Raw genomic sequence first — 22,888 nt, 5'->3', positions numbered from 1 at the left:
CCAAAAAGCAAAAAAAAACAAAAAGAGTGAACAGAACCAGCCCCCCCGAAAGTTCCCTCATCTATGAAGATTGCTCTGGGATAGGGGTGCTGAGGGCACACTTACTACTTCCACTGTAGCAAACCAAAGTTCTGCGATTCTCATGCAGGTAACTGGCCTGGGGAAGACACCTCACTGTCCACCGACCGTGGGGGGGCTCCAGCACTCAGCTTGAGCAGCAACTCCTTCAGGAAGATGCCATGGCTCCCTCCCTTCCACACTCCCTTCCTCCAGCCCGCTCTGACCTGCCTGACCTCCAGATCAGGCCCCCTTCCATTCACAAAGTCTGGCTCAGAGTGGGTGCTCAGAAAATATTTTGTACTGAACGCATGAAATCCAAGACAGAGATCATCACGAACAGGTGACTGAGGGAGCACCTGCCCGCTAGCTTGTGTTAAAGACCGTTTCTCTTTAAACATGAGCAGTGGGGAGAACTCACCTGACTGAGTACATACTTTGCATACAGGGAGCCAGGCAGGGTTGGGTTCCAGACATGGAACTCCCCCCATCCCCTCCTACCACCACGTTCCCCCCGCCCCCAGCACAAGCCAGGAGTAGCTCCTGAGCAACTGTGTGTGGTTCCCCAAATCAAATAGATAAATATGTTTAAACCATGTGAAAGGGGCTGGAGAGACGGTACAGCAGGTAAAGTGCTTTCCTTACCTGCAGCAGACCTGGAATCCATCATCAGCCCTGTCCCCCAAGACAGCCAAGAGTGATCCCAAGCACTGCAGGGTATGACCCCCAAACAAACAAATTTAAAAATAAAACTATGTGAAGCTCAGGTTTGGGGCAAGGGGGGAGAACTCAGAAACCTATGTGGCGACATCAGTTCCTTGTTGGAGGCGTCCAGAGTTACCTGTGGCCTGGACAGAACCCTGACAGCATCTGCCCCACAAAGGGTGCTCCAGGGAACCCTAGTGGCCGGCGAGGAGCCTCACCAGGGGGCGCCCTTCCATCATGCCCAAGAAGCCGGGAACTCCCGCTCTGGCCTCTCCCGCGGGAACTGAGGACAAACCCAGGGGCCTTCTCGCATTCCCTGCCTCTTGCCAGAGCAGAAGGCCGCCCCAACTGCAGTGACGCTGCCACCAAATCAGTGCTCCACTCAGCACAGGCAGCCTGCAGGACAGACATTGCCCAGAGCCCTTCCCAGGCCAAACCAGAGCCTGCCCTGGGCGCCCTCCTGCCGTTCCCCGGAGGGTCCCTAGCATCCTTTCAGTAGACTCGGCTCCATGACAGGACTGGAGCACGAGGCGGGGCAGTGTGTGTGTGTGTGTGTGGGGGGGGGGGGGGGTAGTTAGTCAGCCCTGAGCAGGGGGAATCAGGAGCAGCATCCACACTGGGTGCCACAGGAATATCCCGTCCTGGGCTCGCAGGAGCTGCTGAGGCCAGGGCTGCACAGGAAAGCTCAAGGCTCAGCCCGAAAGTTGGGGCTTCTGCAATCTTTCGAGAGCGCCTACTTTTCTCCACCATTATTGGGCCTGACCTCAAAATTGCTCCAATTCTGAAGGAATTACCCTCAAAGAAACAGACTTGGTGAGGCAACCGGGGCTAACAGGGACCCCTGGATCCTTGGCTAACACCCCAAGTGGTAGGGGAGAATGGGGAGTGGGCAAGGGCTGTGTCCAGGAGAAAGACCCCACTGTGGGGGAGGAGGGTGGAAAAAATCCTAGAGGCGTGTGGAGAGGGGACCTGGGTCTTGCAAAAGGTCTAAGAGCAGAAGGTTCCAGATGGACACCTGGAACTGGACAACTGAACCTTGCATCGCAGCGTCGTCGGAGCCCGTCCGGAGAACTTGTTTCCTGCACCAGCTTCCGGTGGGCTTCCTGTTCCCATAACCTGTCTGAGGGAGTGTCCAGGGGAGGCTGGAGGGGAAGATTTCACAACTCCAAGCCTTCCTTTGATGTCATCTAGTGCTAACACCCCTCCTCTACCAATCAACTGTTTGGGAAATAAAGGGACCCTTCTCATCACCACAGTGGGGGGCATTGGTCAAGTCTGGCTTAGAACTCCCCTATGTGCAGCTGCAGCGGGATACAGCTCACAGCTCACAGCCCAGAGCCAGGCTGATGCTGTCATGCACAGCACAGAGACAAGCGAAGGAGGGACCGGGGTGTGGGTGCCTGGATCCCCACAGGCTTCTGTGATGCAGCCACACCCTAAGAGCTGCACTCCCCACAGCAAAGGCCCCCAGCCAGGCTCCCTCTGAGAACTGGGTCACCTCTGCAGCTCTCCTGGGCAGGGTTCCAAACCCAGCCAGCCAGGCATCACCTGGGAAAGATCATTACCTGCGAGAGGGTAGGGGGCAGGGAGAGGGGAGTACTGGGGGGGGGGGGGGCAGGAGGGGAATGGAGGAAGTCGTTAGAGAAGCTGTGTGTATGTGTGTGTGTGTGTGAGGGAGAGAGAGAGAGAGAGAGAGAGAGAGAGAGAGAGAGAGAGAGAGAGAGAAAGAGAGAAAGAGAAAGAGAAAGAGAGAGAGAGCAGGAGACTGGCACTTGTCACTTCAGCCTTCATGTCTGGGCCAAGGTGCCCCCCACCCAACCATACTGCAGAGCCTGCCTTGCCCCAGTGCCCCAGGGCTCTGCCTGCCCACATCTTCTTCTGTGCAGTGAGGAAGAAAAAGGAAGAAGAAAAATGGGTATAAATGTCCCATCCAGGTGTGTGTGTGTGTGTGTGTGTGTGTGTGTGTGTGTGTGTGTATGGGGGGAGTAGGTGTTCTCTCCCCTGTGCTGGCTCTGGGACACATGGGTGAAGGGCCACATCCCTGAGGCCACTTCACGATGCATCTCCGTGACCCCAGACACTTGGAGCCACCCCTTTCTGCAAACAGCTCAGAAGTATGGGGAGGTGGATCAGGTGCCCCCCACACCCCCCAGCCCCTGACTGATAGCGCTGGGACCAACAGCATTTCCCCTGGTTTTGCAACCCAGCGGGCACATGCCCACACCCACTCCCACACCTCCACCTGTGCTTCCACCAACACTGCCAGGTGAGGCCCCCGGGACCTCTCCCCTACTCCCTGGTCCCAAACTCTGATCTGATGCCTGGAGATGGAGCCACAGCAGGTGGCTGGGCTGGGTCAGGGGGTCCTGCTTTTTTCCCTTTGTCTCATTCTGTCATGATCGAAAATGCTGTATTTGGCTTCACCACACACCCGCTGGGCTGGCTTTATTAAAAAGTCATGATGTCCCTGGCCAGACTCTGAGCATGGACAACCTTTGTCCCCCCATCTCCAGTGGTCGGAGAATTGCAGGCTCCCCAGAAGGGAGAGGAAGCGGGGACCCAGGGGTGATTCTCCCAGAGGGCAGGGGGCTGGCGGGAACAAAGAAGATCGACGGAGAGGGCAGATGCAAGAAGGGTCCCCGCCTGGATCCGGGACTCCACGCAGTGGTTTTGCGGGTGAGAAATAGCCCCGCGATTACCTGGCTGCGTCCCTTTTTGTCTGCGTGGCCTTGGGCACGCTCACAGCCTCCCCGGCCTCACTTTCCTCGCTAAACTCAGGGCTGGGGCGCCGCGGTCCTCTGCAGAGCCGGCTTGGGAGACAGAATGAGTCGCTGCAGAGTGGGTGCGGGGACAAAGGGCGCTGGGTGTAAAAAAAAAAAAAAAAGGTCCTGACTGGTCGCTCCTCGATTGGGGGTTAGACTAGGACCCAAGACGAGGCGCCGGGCGATTCCATCGGTTAGGTGGGTCAAATCAACCCGAAAATTTTCGCACCCCATCACGCTTCCGGTGGAGATAGGTCCTAAAGCTGGCCAAGGTGTAAACAATAAAAGTGCAATTCACAGTTTGCCGCTGGCGGTGAATGAAAGTGTGGGGGAGGGGCAGGAAAGCGCTCCGTGGCTGGGGGCTTCCGCCCCAGGTTGGCCACAGTGTGGGGGTCGATCTGGGCATCTCTGCGGTTCCTGCTCCCCCTGCGCGCACACGGAGGGGACACCGCTTTCTCGACCCCTCGGAGACAGTCGACGGGGTGGGAGGGTGGGAGAAGCCGGGAGGGTGAGGGGCAGGGGTTGCAGCTTGGGCAGGCAAACAGGGAGGGGAGGGGAGGGCCAGGAGGGGCGCGGGGCGCAGCAGCTCCGGGGGGCCGGCCCGCCCGGGGCCCGCAGCGCCGCCTCCCGGGAGGAAGGCGGGGGCCGGGCGGCGGGCGGAGGAGGGCGGCGCGCTGAGAGGTTATTTGTGGTTCGCTTTGATCCCGAGGGGGAACCTGAAACTCTCACATTCCTGGCATAGCTGCCGCCTCCAGCGCGGGCCGAGCCTGGGGCTGCGCGCTGCGGCCCGAGCGCGGCCAGAGCGTCGGCGCCGCCGCCGAGTGCACACCTCCGCCGAGGCGTCCGCCGGGCTCGCACCGCCCAGCACCGGTAAGCGCGGTCGGACACCTTCCCGGGACTGGGAGCCGGACGGCCCGGGCGTCCTGCGGGGATCCGGGAGTCCAGTGGGCCAAGCCCGGCCGGAACCGACCCGCTCCGGAGGTGGGGTGGGGGGGAACCTTGGGGAGGCGCGCCCCGCGCGCCTGGGCGAGGGGGCTCTGGATGGTGCGCGGGGTCCCTGGAGCTGCGAGTGGGGACAGGGTCTCCGGGAAGATCGGGTGGGTGTCGTGGGGTCTGTGGGAGAGAAAGGCGGATCTGAGCGGGAGGCACCTCTTGGGGAGCAAGTTGCAAGCACTTTTGGGGGCCGAGTCGGTTCGGTGGGGGCTACAGGTGTCTTTGTCCCGCGCCGGCCCGAGAATTTCTCTTTGTCTTCCTCGGAAAACCCTCTCCGAAGCCGCGATCTGGCTCTCACTTAGCAAGAATGCAGCTGCCGTCCAGTCGGGTGACGTCAGCGCTGGAGCATTTGGAAAACAAAGAGGGTTCGGGAGGGCCGAGGGAGGCGGGCCGGGGCCCCGACGCTGCGCGCGCCTGCTCGCCGCTGCCACCGGGGAGTGCGGGGCCGCGGGGCCGGCTCGGAGGCCCGGGGAGGCGGGCGGCGATTTGGCAGAGACCTTCGCCCTGCTTTCTTGGGCTACCGTGAGTCTGGCTGAGACCGGGAGTGCGATTCAGGGTGCGTAGTCGCCTGCGGTGGGCGTGTGGGGGGCGTGCTGCGGTGGGGGGTGGGGGGATTCGGGGAGTGCAGGTTTTGGTAACCTCGTTAGAAAGGGGGTGTGAGTCTGGGTCTGGCCGGGGACAGACAGAGGCTCGGGAAGAGGGGGTGTGTGTGCGAGAGGCCTCAAGGTGTTCCCGCCCCCAGCAGGGACCGGGGACGGTACCTGGAATCGCCCAAGCTGGTCCTTTGGGCCTGTCCTCCCGGCCTGTCGGTCAGACACTGATTAACGCCGGGAATGCCCCAGGGAGGAAACTCGAACGCCCAGTGATTCCAGTTTGTGTGGCCGCTGGTATCTGGAGTCTCCGCCTGCACCCCGCGTCAGGGAGAGGGGCTTGGGGTGGGATTGTGTGCCCTGGGAGACGGGTACGGAGGCGCCGACCGGGCTCTCCATCACTCACTCCGTCTGCAGGGAGTGGGCCGGGAATGGCCGCGCTCTGGGCGCGCTGCCAGGCCCCAAGGAGCTGGGCACCAGGCTTGCCGCTGTGGCCGGGCAGAGCCACGCCCCTCACTGCTGCCGCTGCCTTCCCCGGCCTGCGGTGGGGTGGCCTCGCTTGGGTTTTTCCCTGAATCCGGGTTTGGAGGCTGGTGTTGGAGGAAGCCCCGCGGAGACAGAGGCGGGAGTTGGGCAGCCTTCCAGGCATGCCCCTTCCTCTGGCCTGGCTGTTCCCTGCATATTAGCCTCTAGGGTTCCTATTAGCAGCCAAGTGTCCCCCCTTGCTCCCCACTCAGCTCAAGTGGGTGTTACTGGTGCCTAGAAGCTGTCAGAGGCTTTTCCAAGAAGTGTGTGTGTGTGTGTGCGCCGCGCAGGCATACACATGCATGCATGTGTGTGTTGCGTGGTGGACGTGGTCCTAAAACCACAGACTTTGTGCCAGCCTCTTTTCCTGAAGCTTTTTCCTGAAGACTGCCCAGCCTGCACCCACTCGCCCTAGTGGCTGGCCCTGGTCCTCCTCTCCCGGGTGCTTGTCATTGTCTGAGGTAGACACACTTTCTTCCTCCATCCTTGGTCCTCTTCCTGTTCCATCCTGTAGGGGCGCAGTCAGGGAGGGCTCATGGGAAGGGGGCCTGTGTGTGAGCTGTCTTGAGGCTGGACTTGGCCCTGCTTCTTGCAGCGGGTGCGGTGGACTGTGTGTCCAGGGTTTCTAGTGGACACTCCCCTCATCTCCTGTTAATGAACCAGGGCCGTGCACCAGTGCCTGGACCGCTCAGACAGACCTAGAGTGGACTGAGACCTGCCCTTTGCCTGGGCTCTTTGCTTGGTGGCTGAGCCAGGATGCGTGGCTGGTGTCCCTTCTGGTCACCCTGTAGGCCGGTGTCATTTTTCTGTGGGAGTAGACATCTTCGTGGAGACGACGCTGCTGGTAATCCCTTGCCCAGGATTGCCAGTGCCCATCAGGCATCGCCTCTTGTATTTCTCAGTTTCCTGAGGCAGGCATTCTTGTTAGACTTTTTTTTTTTTGATGGAGAAACTGAGGCTCAGAGGTTAGGCAACTTGCCTGAATCTGTCAGTGGAGGCATTGGCATTGGACCCAGGGCTCGTGTGTCCTCGCTGGCCCTAGCCAGATCCAGGGATGGAGTCCCCAGGCGCTCCCACTGATGGCTCTTCTTCCCCTCCCCCCCAGGTGGGCTGGCCAGCGTCCAGGCGGGTGTCAGAAGCCCAGGCAGCATGCGGACGCTGGAGGACTCCTCGGGCACCGTCCTGCACCGTCTCATCCAGGAGCAGCTGCGCTACGGCAACCTGACGGAGACCCGCACGCTGCTGGCCATCCAGCAGCAGGCCCTGCGGGGCGGGGCCGCGGGCACGGGCACCCCGCAGGCCTCTCTGGAGATCGCGGCCCCCGACGACGGCCAGGGGCTGCAGCAGGCCAAGAGGCAGGAGCCCCAGGGCCAGGAGCACCAGGGCGGCGAGCCCCACTTGGCAGAGAACAGCCTCTACCGGCTGTGCCCGCAGCCCGGCAAGGGCGAAGAGCTGCCCACGTATGAGGAGGCCAGAGCCCACTCGCAGTACTATGCGGCCCAGCAGGCGGCGGACCGGGACCCTCGAGGGGCCCCCGGCGGCGGCGGTCGCAGGCAGGACGAGGCCCTGCGGGAGCTGAGGCACGGGCACGTGCGCTCCTTGAGCGAGCGGCTCCTGCAGCTGTCCCTGGAGCGCAACGGCGCGCGCGCCCCCAGCCACATGAGCTCCTCCCACAGCTTCCCGCAGCTGGCCCGCAGCCAACAGGGCGCCCCACCCAGGGGCCCCCCGCCCGAGGGCCCGGAGCCCCGCGGACCTCCACCTCAGTACCCGCACCACGTCGTGCCCGCTCACGACACGGCCGCCGCTGGCCCCGACCCCCGGTGCCGCGCTCGCGGCAGTCCACACTTCCAGCATGCTGAAGTCAGGTAACGGCCAAGCTCTTGCTCCACCCCGCAGGCCTCCCCTGCTTCCCCTCAGCACCACTGCCCGCTCCAGAGAGCGGGGCTGCCTCCTGGAGGTGAAAGGGATGCGGCGCCCGGGTCTCAGGCCCAGGCCAGCCCCATTCGGGGATGCCCCGTGTCTGGCTTCGGGGGCGAAAGTTGCATTTCAGGAGCCCAGGGAAGAGGCTGAGCAGCCAGCACAGGGGGCTTTGCTCGTGGGAGGCCCCAGCTTCCATCCCCAGCAGCACCACCCTCCAGCGGGGAGGGAGAATAAGATAGGCCGAGTTTCAGAAAGACCAGTGGGAATCATGGAGGAACTGTTGGAGGTGTAGTGGGGGAAGGTGGCGGCGAGATGGTCCCTGGGGAGATTTAAGAGCTTTGGAGGAAGAAGGCGAGCAGGTGGCGCCTCCAGACACACGCTCCCCCCGCTTCCCTTCTAACTTTTCCCTGAATTGAGCCCAACCTGGGTGCAGGTGAGCCCCTTTGTGTGGAGGTGCAGGAGAGCTGGCTGGGAGACTGGGAATTTGGTTCCGAGCATGAGAGAAGGTCCTGGAAGGGGTGAAAGGTAAAAGGTAAAAGGCCTTGTGTGTAGGGGCGGGAGCGATAGCACAGCGGGTAGGGCGGTTGCCTTGCATGGGTTCGATCCCCGTCATCCCATACGGTCCCCTAAGCACCGCCAGGAGTAATTCCTGAGTGCAGAGCCAGGAATAACCCCTGAGCATCACTGGGTGAGACCCAAAAAGGAAAAAAAGGCCTTGTGTGAAGAAGGTCCCTTTGGCTGCCCAAAGCCTAGATTCTCAGGGGCCCCTGTGGACACAGGGAGACCAGGGTTGAGGCAGGCATCCCCAAGAATGTAGAAATAGGGGTTCCCAGAAAGGAGGCCCTTCCTCCCGCCCAGAAGCCCACCCACATCCGGGATGGTTGTGTCGGGCCCAGGAGCCTGAGGGTTGCAGACACCCTTCCTTGGCTGGCTCCGGGTCAAAGTCTGGCTCTCTTCATGCCTGCTGAGTCCTCTTTTACTCACCCCTTTCCCACCGCGGGGCCTCTCCTGGGAAAGATGCCTGTCCATGCTCTCGAGAGATGAGTGACGCCACGGCGGCTTGTCCCCACCTCTCCTCCCCGCCTTATCTCCCTGTTCAGGGCTTGGCTGGAGAGAGTTTCGGAAGCTGAGTCGAGGTTTCTTCTTTGGGAGCAATCCTTCGTGAACCCTGTCAGGAAAAGATAATGTCGGGGAAAGGAAGTCGGCTGTTTGCAGGAGAACACAAAGGGGAGGGGAAGGGCCAGGCCCAGGGAAGGCCTCGAGTGTGAAGGGAAGGGAGGCCATTCTTTCTCCAGCTAGGTCATCCCCAAAGAATGCCAGTTGTGTCTGCCTGGGCTGGGGGGCCAAGTTCATGAAGGCCCGCTGAGCCAGGCGAAGAGAGTCTTGACATTCCAGGGGGCCCAGCTCAGCTGGCCTCGGCGCCCCACCTCAGACAGGAAGAGAAATGCATCCGGTGGGATCTGGGGGGGTCCCGGGTAGTGACTTTTCTCTTGGCCTTACTTGCTCGGCTCTTAGAACAAGAATCCCTCGGATCCTCCAGCTGCCAGTGAAGTTCTGGGGCTCTCCTGGGACTTGGGAACGCCTTGGGGAGGCTAAGACTCTTTCATATGCAGGGTCCGAGGACCTCAGTGAAATCCTGAGAGTTCCCCTGTGTTTTACCCATCACCCCCACCCTCACATGATGCCTGGAGCTAGAAAGGCATTGTCCCCCAATTCAGGCTATCACAGTAGTCCAGAGGCATCCCACGCCTCTGGAAACCCGGTGTTGTTAAATAAGTCACACTTATTTAAGTAGAGTAAGCTTCAGTATCCCTGAAAGAGGTAGAAGGTAGACCCTGCACTGGGGAATCTCCTGTGGGCCCGAGGGAGCCGCACCATGGGGGGCCAATGATGTCCAGGAGGCCCTGGGTGGCCGCCTCCTGCCCTAGAAGCAGGGTGCTTTCAGCCCTGGAGTCCAGATTCCCTCCCCCACCCCCCAACATCTACTTGTCACTCCAGCCTTGGCCAGAGCTATCTCAAAGGTCTCTTTGGGGGGTGTTGGTGAGGAGGGGCAGGGGGTGAGTGTGCCCACGGCTAGGCCTGTGTCCAGCCCCGAGGCTGCCTGCAGGGTACACAGACAGGGTCACAGTGCACTCCTACCCCTGTGTCCTGGGCTGGAGAATGTACATGCTGGAGGTGGCTCCAGACCCAGCTTGAACTTTCTGTTGATCCAAAGGGCCGAGTGCAGGGCTTGTCAGAGCCTTTATCCGGCCTGCCCACGCTGACCCCAAGGTCCTGGCCATAGCTGTTGGAACCAAGCAAAGCGCCCTGACACGAACCACCTATAGCCCTGCGCTCCTGGGCCTGGAGAGTCTGGGGTCACCCAGACTTGCTGCCTAAGAGTGGGGAGACCAGGTCGGCCCGATCTCTCCTGCCCAGGAGAGCTGGGAGGTTGTGCGCACACTGAGGTGACAGCCTTGGGGTCCCTGACACCCTTGCCTTCTGCCCCCAGGATCCTGCAGGCCCAGGTACCTCCCGTGTTTCTCCAGCAGCAGCAGTACCAGTACCTGCAACAGCCCCACGAGCACCCCTCGCCCCCGCCCCCAGCCGCTTTAGGCCACGGGCCGCCCCTCGGATCCTTCAGCGCCCCTGGGTTGGAGGGGCCCGCCAGCACCCACGCCCCCTCAGCCACTGCGGGCAGTGCCCACCTGGCGCAGATGGAGTCAGTGCTGAGGGAGAACGCCAGGCTGCAGAGGGCCAACGAGAGACTGCAGAGGGAACTGGAGAGCTCAGCCGAGAAGGCCAGCCGCATCGAGAAGGTAAGCCCGGGGAACAAAGCCTGTACCTGATGGGGTCCTCCTCTGTCCTCCTGGGCCCCTGTCCTGCTTGCCCCGGCCCCACAGATGGCAGGGAGCAGCCGTGTGGCCTGCAGGCTGGCACATGAGCAGTGGCAGCCGTGGGGATTAGAAAGGGCCCATTCACAGCTCCCTGCACACTCGCACCCGGCTCTGCGCCCCCCCCCCCCTTTCTGGAGCACACCTCCCATAGAGAGCTCTTTGTGTCCCCCGCACAACGGCCCGTCTGTTCTCGGCCAGCCCTGGCCCAGCTCAGAGCCCCTCCTCTTGGAAAACAACTAGGACCTGTTGGCACGACGGGGCTGGCTCGGAGCACGTGCGGAAGCACAGGGGAGGGCATTGGGCCAGGCCCTGGTGGCAGATGGTGGCGGGGTGCCCACTCAGGCTAGGTGGCTTGGGCTGGGGTCTCTACCCCGTGCTGAGATGGGGTTTGCAGGTTTTCTGTGTAAGCAGGTGGCCTCTGTGGTCGCAGAGAGCAGGGACAAGCCCCCAGCACAAGACTGGATGCTGCTGTTCCCTGGGCCTTGGCCGAAGGGCCATGTTCAGCCCCTGGGGGTGGCTCAATGGTGCTGCAGTTTCCCTGCTTGCCAGCCAGCTCCGTTGATCCCTCTGCCTCCTGAGGCTGCAGCCAGTCCCCACGGACCCCCGAGGACTGGTTCCCCTTGTCTGCCTCTCCTCGGTCTCAGATGGGTCCTCCTGGGGAAGCACTGCCCAGGCGTCAGTGTGACTCTGTGTCTCTCGCAGCTGGAAGGTGAAATCCAGAGGCTCTCCGAGGCCCACGAGAGCCTGACGAGGGCCTCCTCCAAACGCGAGGCCCTGGAGAAGACCATGCGCAACAAGATGGACAGTGAGATGCGACGGCTGCAGGACTTCAACCGGGACCTTCGAGGTGAGCACCTGGCCGCAGGGAGCCCCGCTGGTGGACAGTCTTTGGGTCCCACCTGCGTCACCCAGACCCATAGCGGCTCCTCCCTGTGAGCTGACCTGGCCTGAGGGGTAGGCGGGAGCCCCCCACCCCCAGCTCAGAGAATTTAGCCTCACAGAGAGGACCCCAGGGTACCCCCACCAGGCAGCCCCCTTGAAAGAGCTGTCCTTCATTTTCAACAGAGAGGTTGGAGACTGCAAACCGCCGGCTGGCAAGCAAGACGCAGGAGGCCCAAGTGGGCAACCAGGACATGGTGGCAAAGCTGCTGGCTCAGAGTGAGTGGACGCCCCTGGGAAATCTGACTGTGGGCAACGGGGTCACGGCAGCTCCTCTGGGCCAGGAGGACTGGCCTGGTCTCTGTCAGCTGACCTGAGTGCTGCCATGCACTGGCTCTGGGCCTGGGCAGCAGGCACTGGCCTTGCTCTTGGTACAGTGTCAGTCACCATGGGGCACAGCGGGCCGTGGAAACCCCGTGGAGGAGGAGGAGGAGGAGGCGAGAGCTGAGTTTCTGGGGGGCTTTAGGCCAAGGAGCGAGGTGGGGGTTGCCCAGTGAAGCTGAGAGCTTTAAGCCCCAGAAGCTTGCTCATGGACATGACCGAGAGTGTGTCCTTGCAGCTTGAGGTTTGGTGGCATCCCTGTGGGCCCACCCGTTCAGGCGTCACTCATCCCTGAGCAGAGCCAGGCCCAGCCGGGGCAACTATGGTCAGTGTGGAGTGGTTGCAAGGTGCCAAGGTGGGGAGGGGCGGGCACTGAACTGGAGTGGGGGTCTGGGGTTCTAAGCACAGATTTGGGGAGTAGGGGTATCTTTGTGACCTGCCAGGGGTAGGGAGGGCTCTGCGAGTCGAATGGCTTTGTGAGACGGCCCAGGTGAGGATGAAGGGGTGAGGGTGGAGGGCAGAGGGAACCCCCAGGTCAGTGATGTGGAATGAGGGGAGGGGGTTGCAGAGAAGTGAACAGGAGGTGGGGGTGTCCTTCGAGGAAGGACTCTAGGAGTCCAGCAGGTGACCCAAGGCGGTGTCCAGGCGGGGCTCAGAAGGAGCCCTGCTCGGAGTGTGGCGGGGTGAGGGGTAAGGGGAAGGCCTCTGTGGCGGTGCATGCAGGAGGAGTCTGGGCTATCCGTGTGCAAGACCGATGGCAGTGAGGTGGGGTCTGGAGCAGGGGGTAAGAGAGAAAGGAGGGGGCAGCCCTGAGGAGGAGAAATGGGGTGTCTTGTAGAATAGGCCGACTTTGGGGGCCTGACTTGCAGAGAAAGGAAGTGGCTGGGAAGGTTCCAGAGAGCAGCTGGGGGAGGGGGCGTTTCCTCTCTCTGGGGAGTGAGCTGCCCCAGGGCTGTTCTCAGCTGTGCCTGAGACCTTAATCTCCCAGCCGCTGACCTGGATGCCCAGCATTCCTGAGCAGCCAGGCTGTTCCCTTCTTGGCCTGCCCACCCCAGAGCCCTTCACAGGCCAGCTTTTGGAGGGTGTGTGTGTGTGTGGGGGGGGGGGGGGGGGGTGAAGACAAAAGGAGGCTGAGACCTGCCCTGGCGGCCTGGATCCCACCCACCACCACCACCCCCCAGCCCCTTCTGCTAGGCCGGGTTTTATCCTGGCAGCTGGGTATGGTAGATGCTTGGGGAAGCAGGAAACTGTGGGTCTATGCCCCCCACCAGGGCCCCTAAGTGCTGAGGAACCCCCCCCCCCCACCTCCCCAGAGTCACGCTCGGAGGCAAGTGTCAGGGAATGGAATGGGATGGTCTCCGTTCTTCCCTTCTTCCCCAACCAGTCAGCTGCAGTGGGAAAGTCATTGTTCTTTCTGCAAAGGAACCTCCCTGAGCCCCAGCTCTGCCCCTTCGGGATAAGCTTAGCACCCCCTGGCCCCTGAGTTCCCAGGCCCTATGATGGGACTTCCACATTGGAGTGACGTGGGGGCTGGAGAGATAATACAGTAGGCAGAGTGCTTGCCTTGCCCACGGCAGACCCAGGCTTGATCCCCGATTCCCCATATGACCCTCTGAACCCTGCCAGGAGCGCAGGCTCCTTTCAGCCCCAACCCCAACTCGCCCTCCCGGTCTGCCCTGCAGCCCTCAGCGCCCGTGCATGGCCCCATTCCAGTGTGATTGAGCCCTTTGCCCTCGCCTCGAAGAATGAGGCCAGCCCGGACCCCGCCTTCTGGATCCCAGAGGGAGCCCGACCTGCTCAGGCCACCGTGCGCTCTCCTCCCCCGGGGCCCTGAGTCAGTGAGTCCTCGCCAGGCCTCCCAGCTCCCCAGCCTTCGCTCTACCAGTGCTGGCGCTCTGCCTTCCGTGCCCAAAGGGGAATCTTAATGAAATGCCATTTCCAACTCGCTTCCTGCCTCATGCTAGCTGCGTTTCGAGTGCACAGAAGGCCAGTGTGCCCCGTGAGAAGCTTCCCCTCTAGGAGATTTCACTGCCCAGCAAGCACTCCACTTGCGGCTTCTGTCTCCACGGAGGCAGGCATGGTCATTTTCCTGGGGCCCGGGCAGGACCTCCCAAGGGCAAGGGTCTTGGGCAGGTGATGGACACCTAGAGAGTCAGCTCGAGGCTCTGGGCTCTGGTTCAGGCTTTGCCTGTCCTGGCTGCGTGGAGAGTTTCTACGCTGGATGTCCCTGGGCAATTCATGAAGTCTAGAGGGCTAGAACCTCGGGCACCAATCTGACAGCACCCTCATTTTCTTCTTGGGGCAGAGCTTATGCTTCTTCAGGCATGAGCCTGCTGGTCATTGGCTCATGGTCTCCCCAGACCATGGACGGAATTTGGCACTGAAGTGGGGGCGCCTTGGGTTGGCAGCACGGACCCTAGAGCCCTGGCAGGGGTCTCCCAACACAATGAAAGGTCGACTGGCCCCTGCTGGCTAGGTTCCCGTCCTGGCTGGCTGTCCCTCTGAGCTGGGGCAGGCCCAGGGCGTCCCAGGTTCCACCCCGAGGGCTCTTAGTGGAAGGGTCTATGCAATGGGGCTCAGTCGGTGCTTGGTGGTTCCTGTCCCTGTCCTCTGACCTCTGACTCTCCCACTTGGGGATGACCAGGGCACTGCCCCCCTCCGTCTCTGTTCTCATGTTCCCCGGTGGGTGCCAGGATCCTGACTGGCTCCTTTTGTTTTTCGGTTTTGGTGGGGTTTTTTTTTTTTTTTTTTTTTTTTGCTTTTTTGTGTCACACGCTCAGGGGTTACTCCTGGCTCGTGCAATCAGGAATTACTCCTATTGGCAGGGCTTGGGGTGCCATGTGGGATGCCGGGGGATGAAACCCGGGTCTATCACGTGCAAGGAAACGCCCTACCCGCTGTACTATCATTCAGGCCCCCTTGGCTGGCCTTTTTGAAGGTGGTGCGACTCCAGGAAATTGTGACACCTGGTTGGCCCCTGGCGAGTCCATGACCAAGGGGACCAGCAGTGTGGCCCCATCATTGCAGAAAGGGCACGAGAGCCGGGCACCGATGCAGACCCCCTCCTTGACTCGAAGCCTGGGTTCCCTCCCTCATCAGCTCGGGTGAACCTTGGGATCTGCTGTGTGGGGAAGATGATCGATAGGGTCCTTGGAAGGAGCCGCAAGGGAGCTCGGGCACCCGGGGGTGCAGCGCGGGGCCCACAGGGGCGAGGGCGGCCCCTGAGCAAGCCCCCCCGCCCTGTGCCTACAGGCTACGAGCAGCAGCAGGAGCAGGAGAAGCTGGAGCGCGAGACGGCCCTGCTGCGCGGAGCCATCGAGGACCAGCGGCGGCGCGCTGAGCTGCTGGAGCAGGCGCTGAGCAACGCACAGGGCCGCGCGGCGCGCGCCGAGGAGGAGCTGCGCAAGAAGCAGGCGTACGTGGAGAAGGTGGAGCGGCTGCAGCAGGCGCTGGGGCAGCTGCAGGCCGCGTGCGAGAAACGCGAACAGCTGGAACTGCGGCTGCGCACTCGCCTGGAGCAGGAGCTCAAGGCGCTGCGTGCGCAGCAGGTGAGCCAGAGGGGCGAGTGGTGCCGCGGGGGTCCGCCGTCTTTGGCAGGGGTGGTCCAATGCCGGGCAGGGAACCTTGGGCTCCTGCGTGCAAAGCAAGCCTTCCAGGACTTTGAGCATCCCCCTAGCCCGGCCCCCGCAGGGTTCAGGGAGACTAGGCCAGGAAACTTGATGGGATTACCGGCCAGCTCTTAGGAGCCCAGATGGCCACCCAGAGCCAGAATCTTTATCCTGGCTTTGGACTCGTGAACGACTTGGGGCTTTACTAACCAGATCGAGTTCTCACCACGCCTCATCCTTCCCACGGAGCTAGGGTGACCAGACCTCAGGTTTGCCCCGTTCTGAGTTCACACCAGTTGTCTGTGGTGCTCTCTACCGAGGTGGAGTTGGTCTTTCCTGCACTTTTTTTTTCACCCCCGCCCAGGGATGGGTGGTGCTCAGGGCTTACTCCTGGCTCTGTGCTCAGAGATCACACATGACGGGGCTCAGGATCCTGGACAGGGTCAGCTGCATGCAAGCCCTGCCAGCCAGGCTCTATCTCTCCAGCCCTCTTGCCTGGAGTCTTGACCGCAGGATCAGAGCAGAGGGGTGTTGACCGGCGCCTTGGCCTCTGACTGGTCCTCCTTGCTTTGCAGAGACAGGCAGGCCCCCTGAACAGCGGCAGCGGGGGCTCCCCGGAGCTCAGTGCCCTGCAGCTCTCGGAGCAGCTGCGGGAGAAGGAGGAGCAGATTCTGGCCCTGGAGGCCGACATGACCAAGTGGGAGCAGAAGTACCTAGAGGAGCGCGCCATGAGGCAGTTTGCCATGGACGCTGCAGCCACGGCCGCTGCCCAGCGGGATACCACCCTCATCCGACACTCCCCCCAGCCCTCCCCCCAGCAGCAGCTTCAACGAGGGTCTGCTCGCCGGCGGCCACCGGCATCAGGAGATGGAAAGCAGGTGCGGCGATAGACCTGAGCTGGGGGTCAAGGGAGGGGGGACTCACTGCCCGGGCCCTGCCAGCCCCTGCTCTGGTGAGAGGTCATGCTCCTGCTCACCACACCCCCTAGGCCGACTCTTTCCCCAAGGAGAAAGTTCTGCCCAGCTGTGGGAATAGGGCCACTAGCTAATGCTCTCAGCCTCTTCCGGCCCCTTTCAGCCCCAAATGAATGCAGGAATCGACTTTCTGGCCAGGGCTAGGCAGGTTCTGCCTCCAACAGAATGAAAGGCTTAGGGAAACTATCTGCCCTCCAAAGGGCCATTGCAGCAGCCTTTCTAGGCTTCTTCAAGGCTTTCTCGAACTTGGAAGCACAGCCGTTGGCAGGAGAGAGAGTGCAGTGGGCAGGGTGCTGGCCTTGCATGTGGTAGATTCAGGTTTGATCCCCGACACTACTACGCTTCCTTGAGCCCTGGCGGGAGTGACCCCGGAACACAGCCAGGATAGTTCCTGAGCGCCACTGGGTGTGGCCCAGAAGCAGGAAGGAGAGAGGGAAGGAAAGGAGGGAGGGAGGGAGGGAGGGAGGGAGGGAGGGAGAGGAACGCAACAGGGAGGGGAGGGGAGAACTAATTGATAGAAGGAAAGAAGGGGCAAGGAGAGAGGTCAAGCCCTCAATGCCAACTGAGACCATGGCAGGGGACCTCCCCTCTCAGGCCGGATATAGTGCTGTTGACCCTCCAGGTTCCCCCCAGTCATGTCCAGGAAGCAGACTCAGCCTCACGCACAGATGATATCACACACACACACACACACACACACACACACACACACACACACACACACACGTCCAGAGCTGCCCTGGCATTTCTGAAGCCCCCTCCACTCCATACCAGGGCCTTCCCCATAGATCTCCCCGCGGCCGGGGCTGACGCGGAACGTGCGTCTCTCCCGCAGGCTGAAGGTGCTGCACGCCCAGATTCTGGAGAAGGACGCGGTCATCAAGGTGCTGCAGCAGCGTTCCCGGAAGGACCCGGGCAGGGCAGCCCAGGGCTCCCTGCGGCCCGCCAAGTCGGTGCCGTCTCTGTTTGCAGCCACGGCAGCAGGCCCCCAGGCCTGGCACAGACTCGCCTCCACCGAGCAGCCAGTGGACACCCTGCCCCGGATGGCTGCAGGTGAGAGAGAGGCAGCATGCTGGTCCTCGGGCTCCAGGGGCCCCACCTCCATGGCTGTCCCATCCAGGCCGTGGCCAGCACCCACCCCCCCCACCCCTCCACCCTCCCCCCACTGGCTCAGCCCCTGACATTTACCAGCCTGCAGAAGGAAAGGTGTTTGTCATCAGCTCCTTCACTCCTCAGCTCCTTGGCCCTAGTGTCCCTCCTGGTTTTCAGGTTTAATCCGCAGAGAAGGGCTCACCAATAGGAAATATCTAGAACCCGCTCCCCGTGGTCATTATGGCCGTTATGGCCAGGGCCCGAGCTTGGGCACAGTGGAGTTAGATGCTCACCTCTCGCACTGCCTACCAGGTCGAGCCTGACCAGGAGTCAGCCCTGAGCATCACTAGGTAGAGCCCCCAAATCAAGAAAAGAAAAAAACAGGAGCATTTAATCTTAACAGAAATTCTTATAAATCAAGAGCACCTCCTCCTACCTGTTGTCACCCCACCCCAGTAGGTGACAGTGAGCTGGGGCGTTCTTTATGGGGGTGGGGGGGGGATTGCATCTTTGCATCATCTGTGGACCAGGGGGTCACAGTCTGCTTCCTTCCCGGCCTTCCAGCAGACAGGAGCCCTGCAGAGGATCCCGGGGCTGTGACCCCGCTCCCCGCTCACTCCAAGCACGGGAGCAGAGATGGGAGCACTCAGACTGACGCACCCCCAGACAGCACCCCTGCTGGCCTGGGCCTGGAGCCCGACAGCCTTCTGGGGTGCAGCCGAGGCCAGCGGACAGCTTCCCTGGGTAAGTCCCCACAGGCCCTGGGCTTCTGCACTGGGTGGCACTGAGGGGAACCCAGGCTCCAAGACCTTCCCTTCCCCCAGCCCTGCCCCATTCACTCAGCACCCCAGGGGAGCACTGCACAGGGCCCCTTTGTCGTGAGCAGTCTAGCGCTGCAGAGGAATGAGGACTCGGGCCCGGCTGTGGCCCTCTCTCCTGCCCTGTGCAGAGCTCCCGTGGGGTGCCGGAACCAGGCATGGTGTCTTCCTTCATGACTGTCACCCATGAAAATGAGAGGGCCGTGTGTGGGGGACTTCCCTGGCAGTGGTGCTCACACAGGGAAGGAGATTCCAGATGCCCTTCCCAGGCTCTCCGTTCCCCTGCTCATTCTCCTCTGCCTAGTTCCCTGTGCCGCTCACCTCCCTAAACCACAGGCACGCCAAGAATGAGGCGGCTGCCCCGCCTCTGTCCCTCCCCACCCTGCAGGCCCTCCAACCAGATCCCAGGACACACCACACCAGAGGTGGAGGGCCGGGCCAGAGCCTTGTGGCCTGGCTGGGCGAACCTGGGGCTGAGGCCTGAGCCTGCAAAGCTGACGAGGAAAATTGTGGAATATAAAAATAACACAATATGAGACTGACTACCCAAGGACAGTAGACACAAGGGTCAGGAATACTGCCCCATAGTTGGCAGCCTGCCTCATGAGCTGGGGAAGAAGGCAGCTGGGATAGAGAAGGGATCACTGAGTCAATGATGGTTGGAGGAATCGTTGGGGATAGGAGATATGGCTGAAAGTAGATAAAGGACCAAACGTGGTAGCCTTTCAGTATCTATATTGCAAACATTAATGCCCCAAAGTAGAAAGTATGGGGGAAATTGTTTGCCATAGAGGCAGGGGGAAGATTGAAGAGGAGGGCGGGTATAATACAGGGGACATGGGTGGTGGAGAATGTGCACTGGTGGAGGGAGGGGTGTTTGATCATTGTATGATTGAAACTCCAACATGAAAGTTTTGTAACTGTCTCTTCCGGTGATTCAATTAAAAACTAGTAAAGCTGACAGGAAAGTTCTCCTCCGTGGGAAATGCGCCGGGCTCTACAAGAGCGGATGGTCATGCTCTCGTCTTGTCTCTGCAGATTCCGTGGCTCCATCCCGGGTGCAGGACTTGGCGGATATGGTGGAGATACTGATCTGAAGGAGGTGTTGCTCCTGGGACTGGCCGTCAGGCCCCGTGTCCTCTGCCTGTGGCGCTGGTGACCAGTCCAGCAGTCCCTCCAGTGGCTGCATCTCTACCATCCTCAGTGGCCACTCGCCTCCCCTTGAGGCCCAGGAGTTCAGGCAGGACGCTGCAGAGTACAAGGACCCTGACCCCGTGTCACCCTCACCTGTGGCCCAAGGCTTGCTGCTGGGGGTACAGCTGCAGAAGATTCAGGAAGAAGCTGTGCCCCCCTGCACACCCCTGCTTGGCACTCAAGCGGAGAGAGCGGGAAGGAGGACATAGGTTGGAGCAGGGGCTGCTTTCTGAGGACAGTCCCCCCGTGAACACGGGGCAGGGTCTGGTTGGGAAATCAAGTCAGCGGCAGAGTTGGTGCCCTCTGCCCAGGCCCACCCGACTGCTGTGGCCCTTGACTGCCATCCCCCAGGTTGCCCGAGAATCTCCATCTTTGGGAACTGTTGAGGGGGGTGACTCCTGCAGAAAGCCACAGGCTGGCTTCTCGGAGGGGACCCTCCTGGATCGAGACTCTCTAACGGGCTTGTGAGCAGGAGGCGAGCCCACTCTGCCTCGTCCAGGCGCTCTGCCCCCAGGCCTGCCATGGCTCTGGCTCCAGCCCTGGTGTGCTGCTTCCAGATTCGGATGCTGACCGATGCCCAGGAGACTGGCCACTGCGCTCCTCTCCCACGTCCTGTTTTAAATGCCCCCCACCCCACCCCTCTGCACCACCTTGAAATGGCTTCACAGCTCCTGTTCCTGGACGTCCCGTCAGTTTGTTTATGAGCCCTGAGCCAAGAGAAATGAGCCCTGTATCCCCCCATCCACCCCCGACAGATGCCTGCCCTGGTGGACTCTGGCACGATGCTCTAGAAGGAAGCTGAAGAAAGTGGCTGTGTCTCCATCAGTCTTTGTTCCCACCTGAGGCGGGATGGAGGGAGCCTGGGTGAGAGCTGATGCTTCAACCAGGAGGTGCCATCCCTGACTGACTTCCGGTCTTGACTTCCCGTCTTAACGAGGCCCCCAACTCGGCCTGGGAGCGAGGAGCGGGTTTTAGCAACGTGTCTCGACTGTGTGTAGATCTTGAATCTTTGTGTGTTGTTATTGTTGTTTTTTTCCTTTACTGTTTTTAGGTTCTGTTTGTGTTATTTTATTCCCATGGTTCCTTCAAGTTTTCCTTTTTAAACACTTGCATTTGCTGGACAATTGCATTTTTTTTTAAACCCTCTCTACCCTCTCTGAAAAGCTGAAACATCCATTTGGTTCATGTGCATTGTTTACAAAGCAAAAAGAAAAAGTGAAGAAAAAAGAAAAACTCGTGAAAGGAAAAAAAACACTTAATATATTTTGGATTAATATTTGGTATTTCTTTTAAAGTATTTTTTTTGTGCTGTGAACATTTTCTGCCAAAGACCATGATGTGCGTCTGTATGTTTAAGTTATCGTAAATATTTAAAATGTAAACATGGCTGTTTTGTTACGCCACCTGTACCAGGATTGCTGCTGCATTCCACGGGGTCTAACAGTATTTTAATAAAAAAACACTAAAGTGGTGTCTTGGCATAGGGGAGAAACTCACTGAGGGGAAGAAAGGTGGGGGGAGGGTGTGAATGCAGCCCCTGACCCCTCTCAGCCTTCACCCCATCTGTGGCAGTGCCCAGTGGCAGGCCTTGAACCCTGGGTGTCCCCTTTGAGCCCTTCCCAGGCTCTGTGCCTTGGTTCTTAGATTCTGGCCAGAGTGGACCAAGGCTAGCCTCCCTGCTGGAAAGGAAGGCCACTTCCCCGTTTCCCCCCCCTCGCCCCCCCCCCCCCCCAATGGAGCCACTTTAGGCCTCCTAGACCCAGGCCCAGAGGACAGTAGTGATTCCCCGAGGCCAGTTCCGAGGCACCTCCTCCTCATCCATGAGGCCACAGTGAGGCTGGGAGGCTCAGGCTGGGAGGCAGCCTGCCCAGGTGACACTGTCCTTGGTCATACTAGGTGACCCCCTCCTGCACCAGAGATGGCCACAGAGGGTCGGGCATGGGGTATGTTGTGGAAGATGTGTGTATTGAGGAGGCCTTTCTATGTTATGCAGCCTGTGTGCTGTGGGGGAGGTGTGTGTTATGAAGGGGGGTTTGTGTGTATGTGTATGTGTTGAGTAGAGGGAGTCTTGTGGAGTTGTGTTGTAAAGGGGGTCATGTGTGTGTGGTGTGGAGAGTGTGTGTTTTTGAGGGGGCTGTGTGTGTGTGTGTGTGTGTGGTGTAGAGGGGGTGTGTGTCATGGAGCTGGAGCCCACCCTGGCAGGGCAGGGGGCTGGGGGTCTGCATTTGTCTTTGGACGTCCTGGCACCCCTGCCCACTGTCCCGCCCCTGAGCCCCACAGTCAGGGAAGCACAGTGCTCTGATCTCTAGCAGAGAGACCCCAGAGAGCCCCAGCAGGCCGCAGGACAGACCCCACAGGATTCCCAGGGCCAGAGGAGGAGCTTCAGGGCAGATATGGAGAACAGTCGCTTCCCTGCCCCAGACATGCAATCAGGCTGGTGGCAGAATGGAAACCACCCCAGGACTGTAGGACCCCCGCAGATCTGGGGCATCTCCATGGGACAAGATAGACCAGCACTCCCATGTCACGGCCAAGGCTTGCACTTCAGGGACCCAGCAGCCCCAGTGAGTAGGCTCAGACATACGCTCCAACCAAATGACTGTCCGTCTGGGCTGGAGAGGGAGAGAGAGAGAGAAAAGTCGAACACATATGTGGTATGCTAGAGGCTGGGGTTTGAGGCCTAGCACCACATGGTCCCCTGAGCAACTGTCTGCAGAGCAACAAGTACAAAGTCGTCCCCCAGCACTGCCAGGTGTGGTCCACAAATACAAATGACCAAGCATTGACTTGCTGTACCCTAATCGGAGCTGCAAGTCAGGGTTCAGTTGCCTGGAAACGGCTGAAGCCCCAGCCCAGCTGTGCTCTTCACAGGACACACAGTTTACACACTGTTAAACACCCTTCACAGCGCTCATTTCAGGGCTGTTTTATATCACTGTGTCCACTTAAGGCCTCAGTCTACCATGGTGAGCAGTGGGCTCACACACAAGGCCTCCATTTCTCAGGAGGTTACGCTGGCCTTTCATGGCTGGCAATCTGCTGCTCCTCCACCTTCTGGCTGTGCCGCTCACCCCCACCATCACACCCCAGGCCCCAGGACAGCGGGCATGCCCGCGAGCTGAGCCCCAGGCACTCAATGTCTGCCCAAGGCTTTCCAGAGCCTTCTGTTTTCTGGGCCTGGAGCTTACAAGGCTGGGAGGTCTTCTTAGAAAGAATGGATAATGGCAAAGACCAAGTTAGGTCTCCAGATGCTGGAGCAGTAGTCCAGCAGGTAAGGCTTTTGCCTGGCACCTGGCCAACCTGGATCGGATCCCCAGCACCGCGTAGCCCTGCCAGGAGTGATCCCTGAGTGCAGAGCCAGGAGTCAAGCCAGAGCAACTCTGGATGTCGCCCCCCAAATCAAACCAGAAGAAATTAGGTGTTGATTCAGAAAAGGGGCTGCTACAGGGAGCCCCGAGACAGAGCTGAGGGAGCCCCCAGGTAGAGGTTCTGCTGCCTTCACAGTAACTGCCTG

General features: G+C 60.5%; 1 protein-coding gene across 1 annotated transcript; it reads left to right on the top strand.

The window, feature by feature from the left end:
* The first annotated feature begins 4,184 nt into the window (after positions 1-4,184).
* AMOTL2 (angiomotin like 2) lies at positions 4,185-20,841 on the top strand. The gene is given in 11 exon segments (XM_056121819.1): positions 4,185-4,394; positions 6,738-7,497; positions 10,044-10,350; positions 11,131-11,275; positions 11,494-11,586; positions 14,941-15,236; positions 15,872-16,108; positions 16,110-16,174; positions 17,106-17,323; positions 17,927-18,106; positions 19,219-20,841. Coding segments are annotated over 10 exon segments (2,316 nt in total). The 5' UTR covers positions 4,185-4,394; positions 6,738-6,781; the 3' UTR covers positions 19,278-20,841.
* Positions 20,842-22,888: the final 2,047 nt, after the last annotated feature.

The sequence above is a fragment of the Sorex fumeus genome, unplaced genomic scaffold, assembly GCF_029834395.1.
Source record: "Sorex fumeus unplaced genomic scaffold, SorFum_2.1 ptg000044l, whole genome shotgun sequence".
Lineage (NCBI taxonomy): Eukaryota > Metazoa > Chordata > Mammalia > Eulipotyphla > Soricidae > Sorex > Sorex fumeus.
Note: the sequence above shows the minus strand (reverse complement) of the source record. Positions and strands in the feature narration are given on the sequence as shown.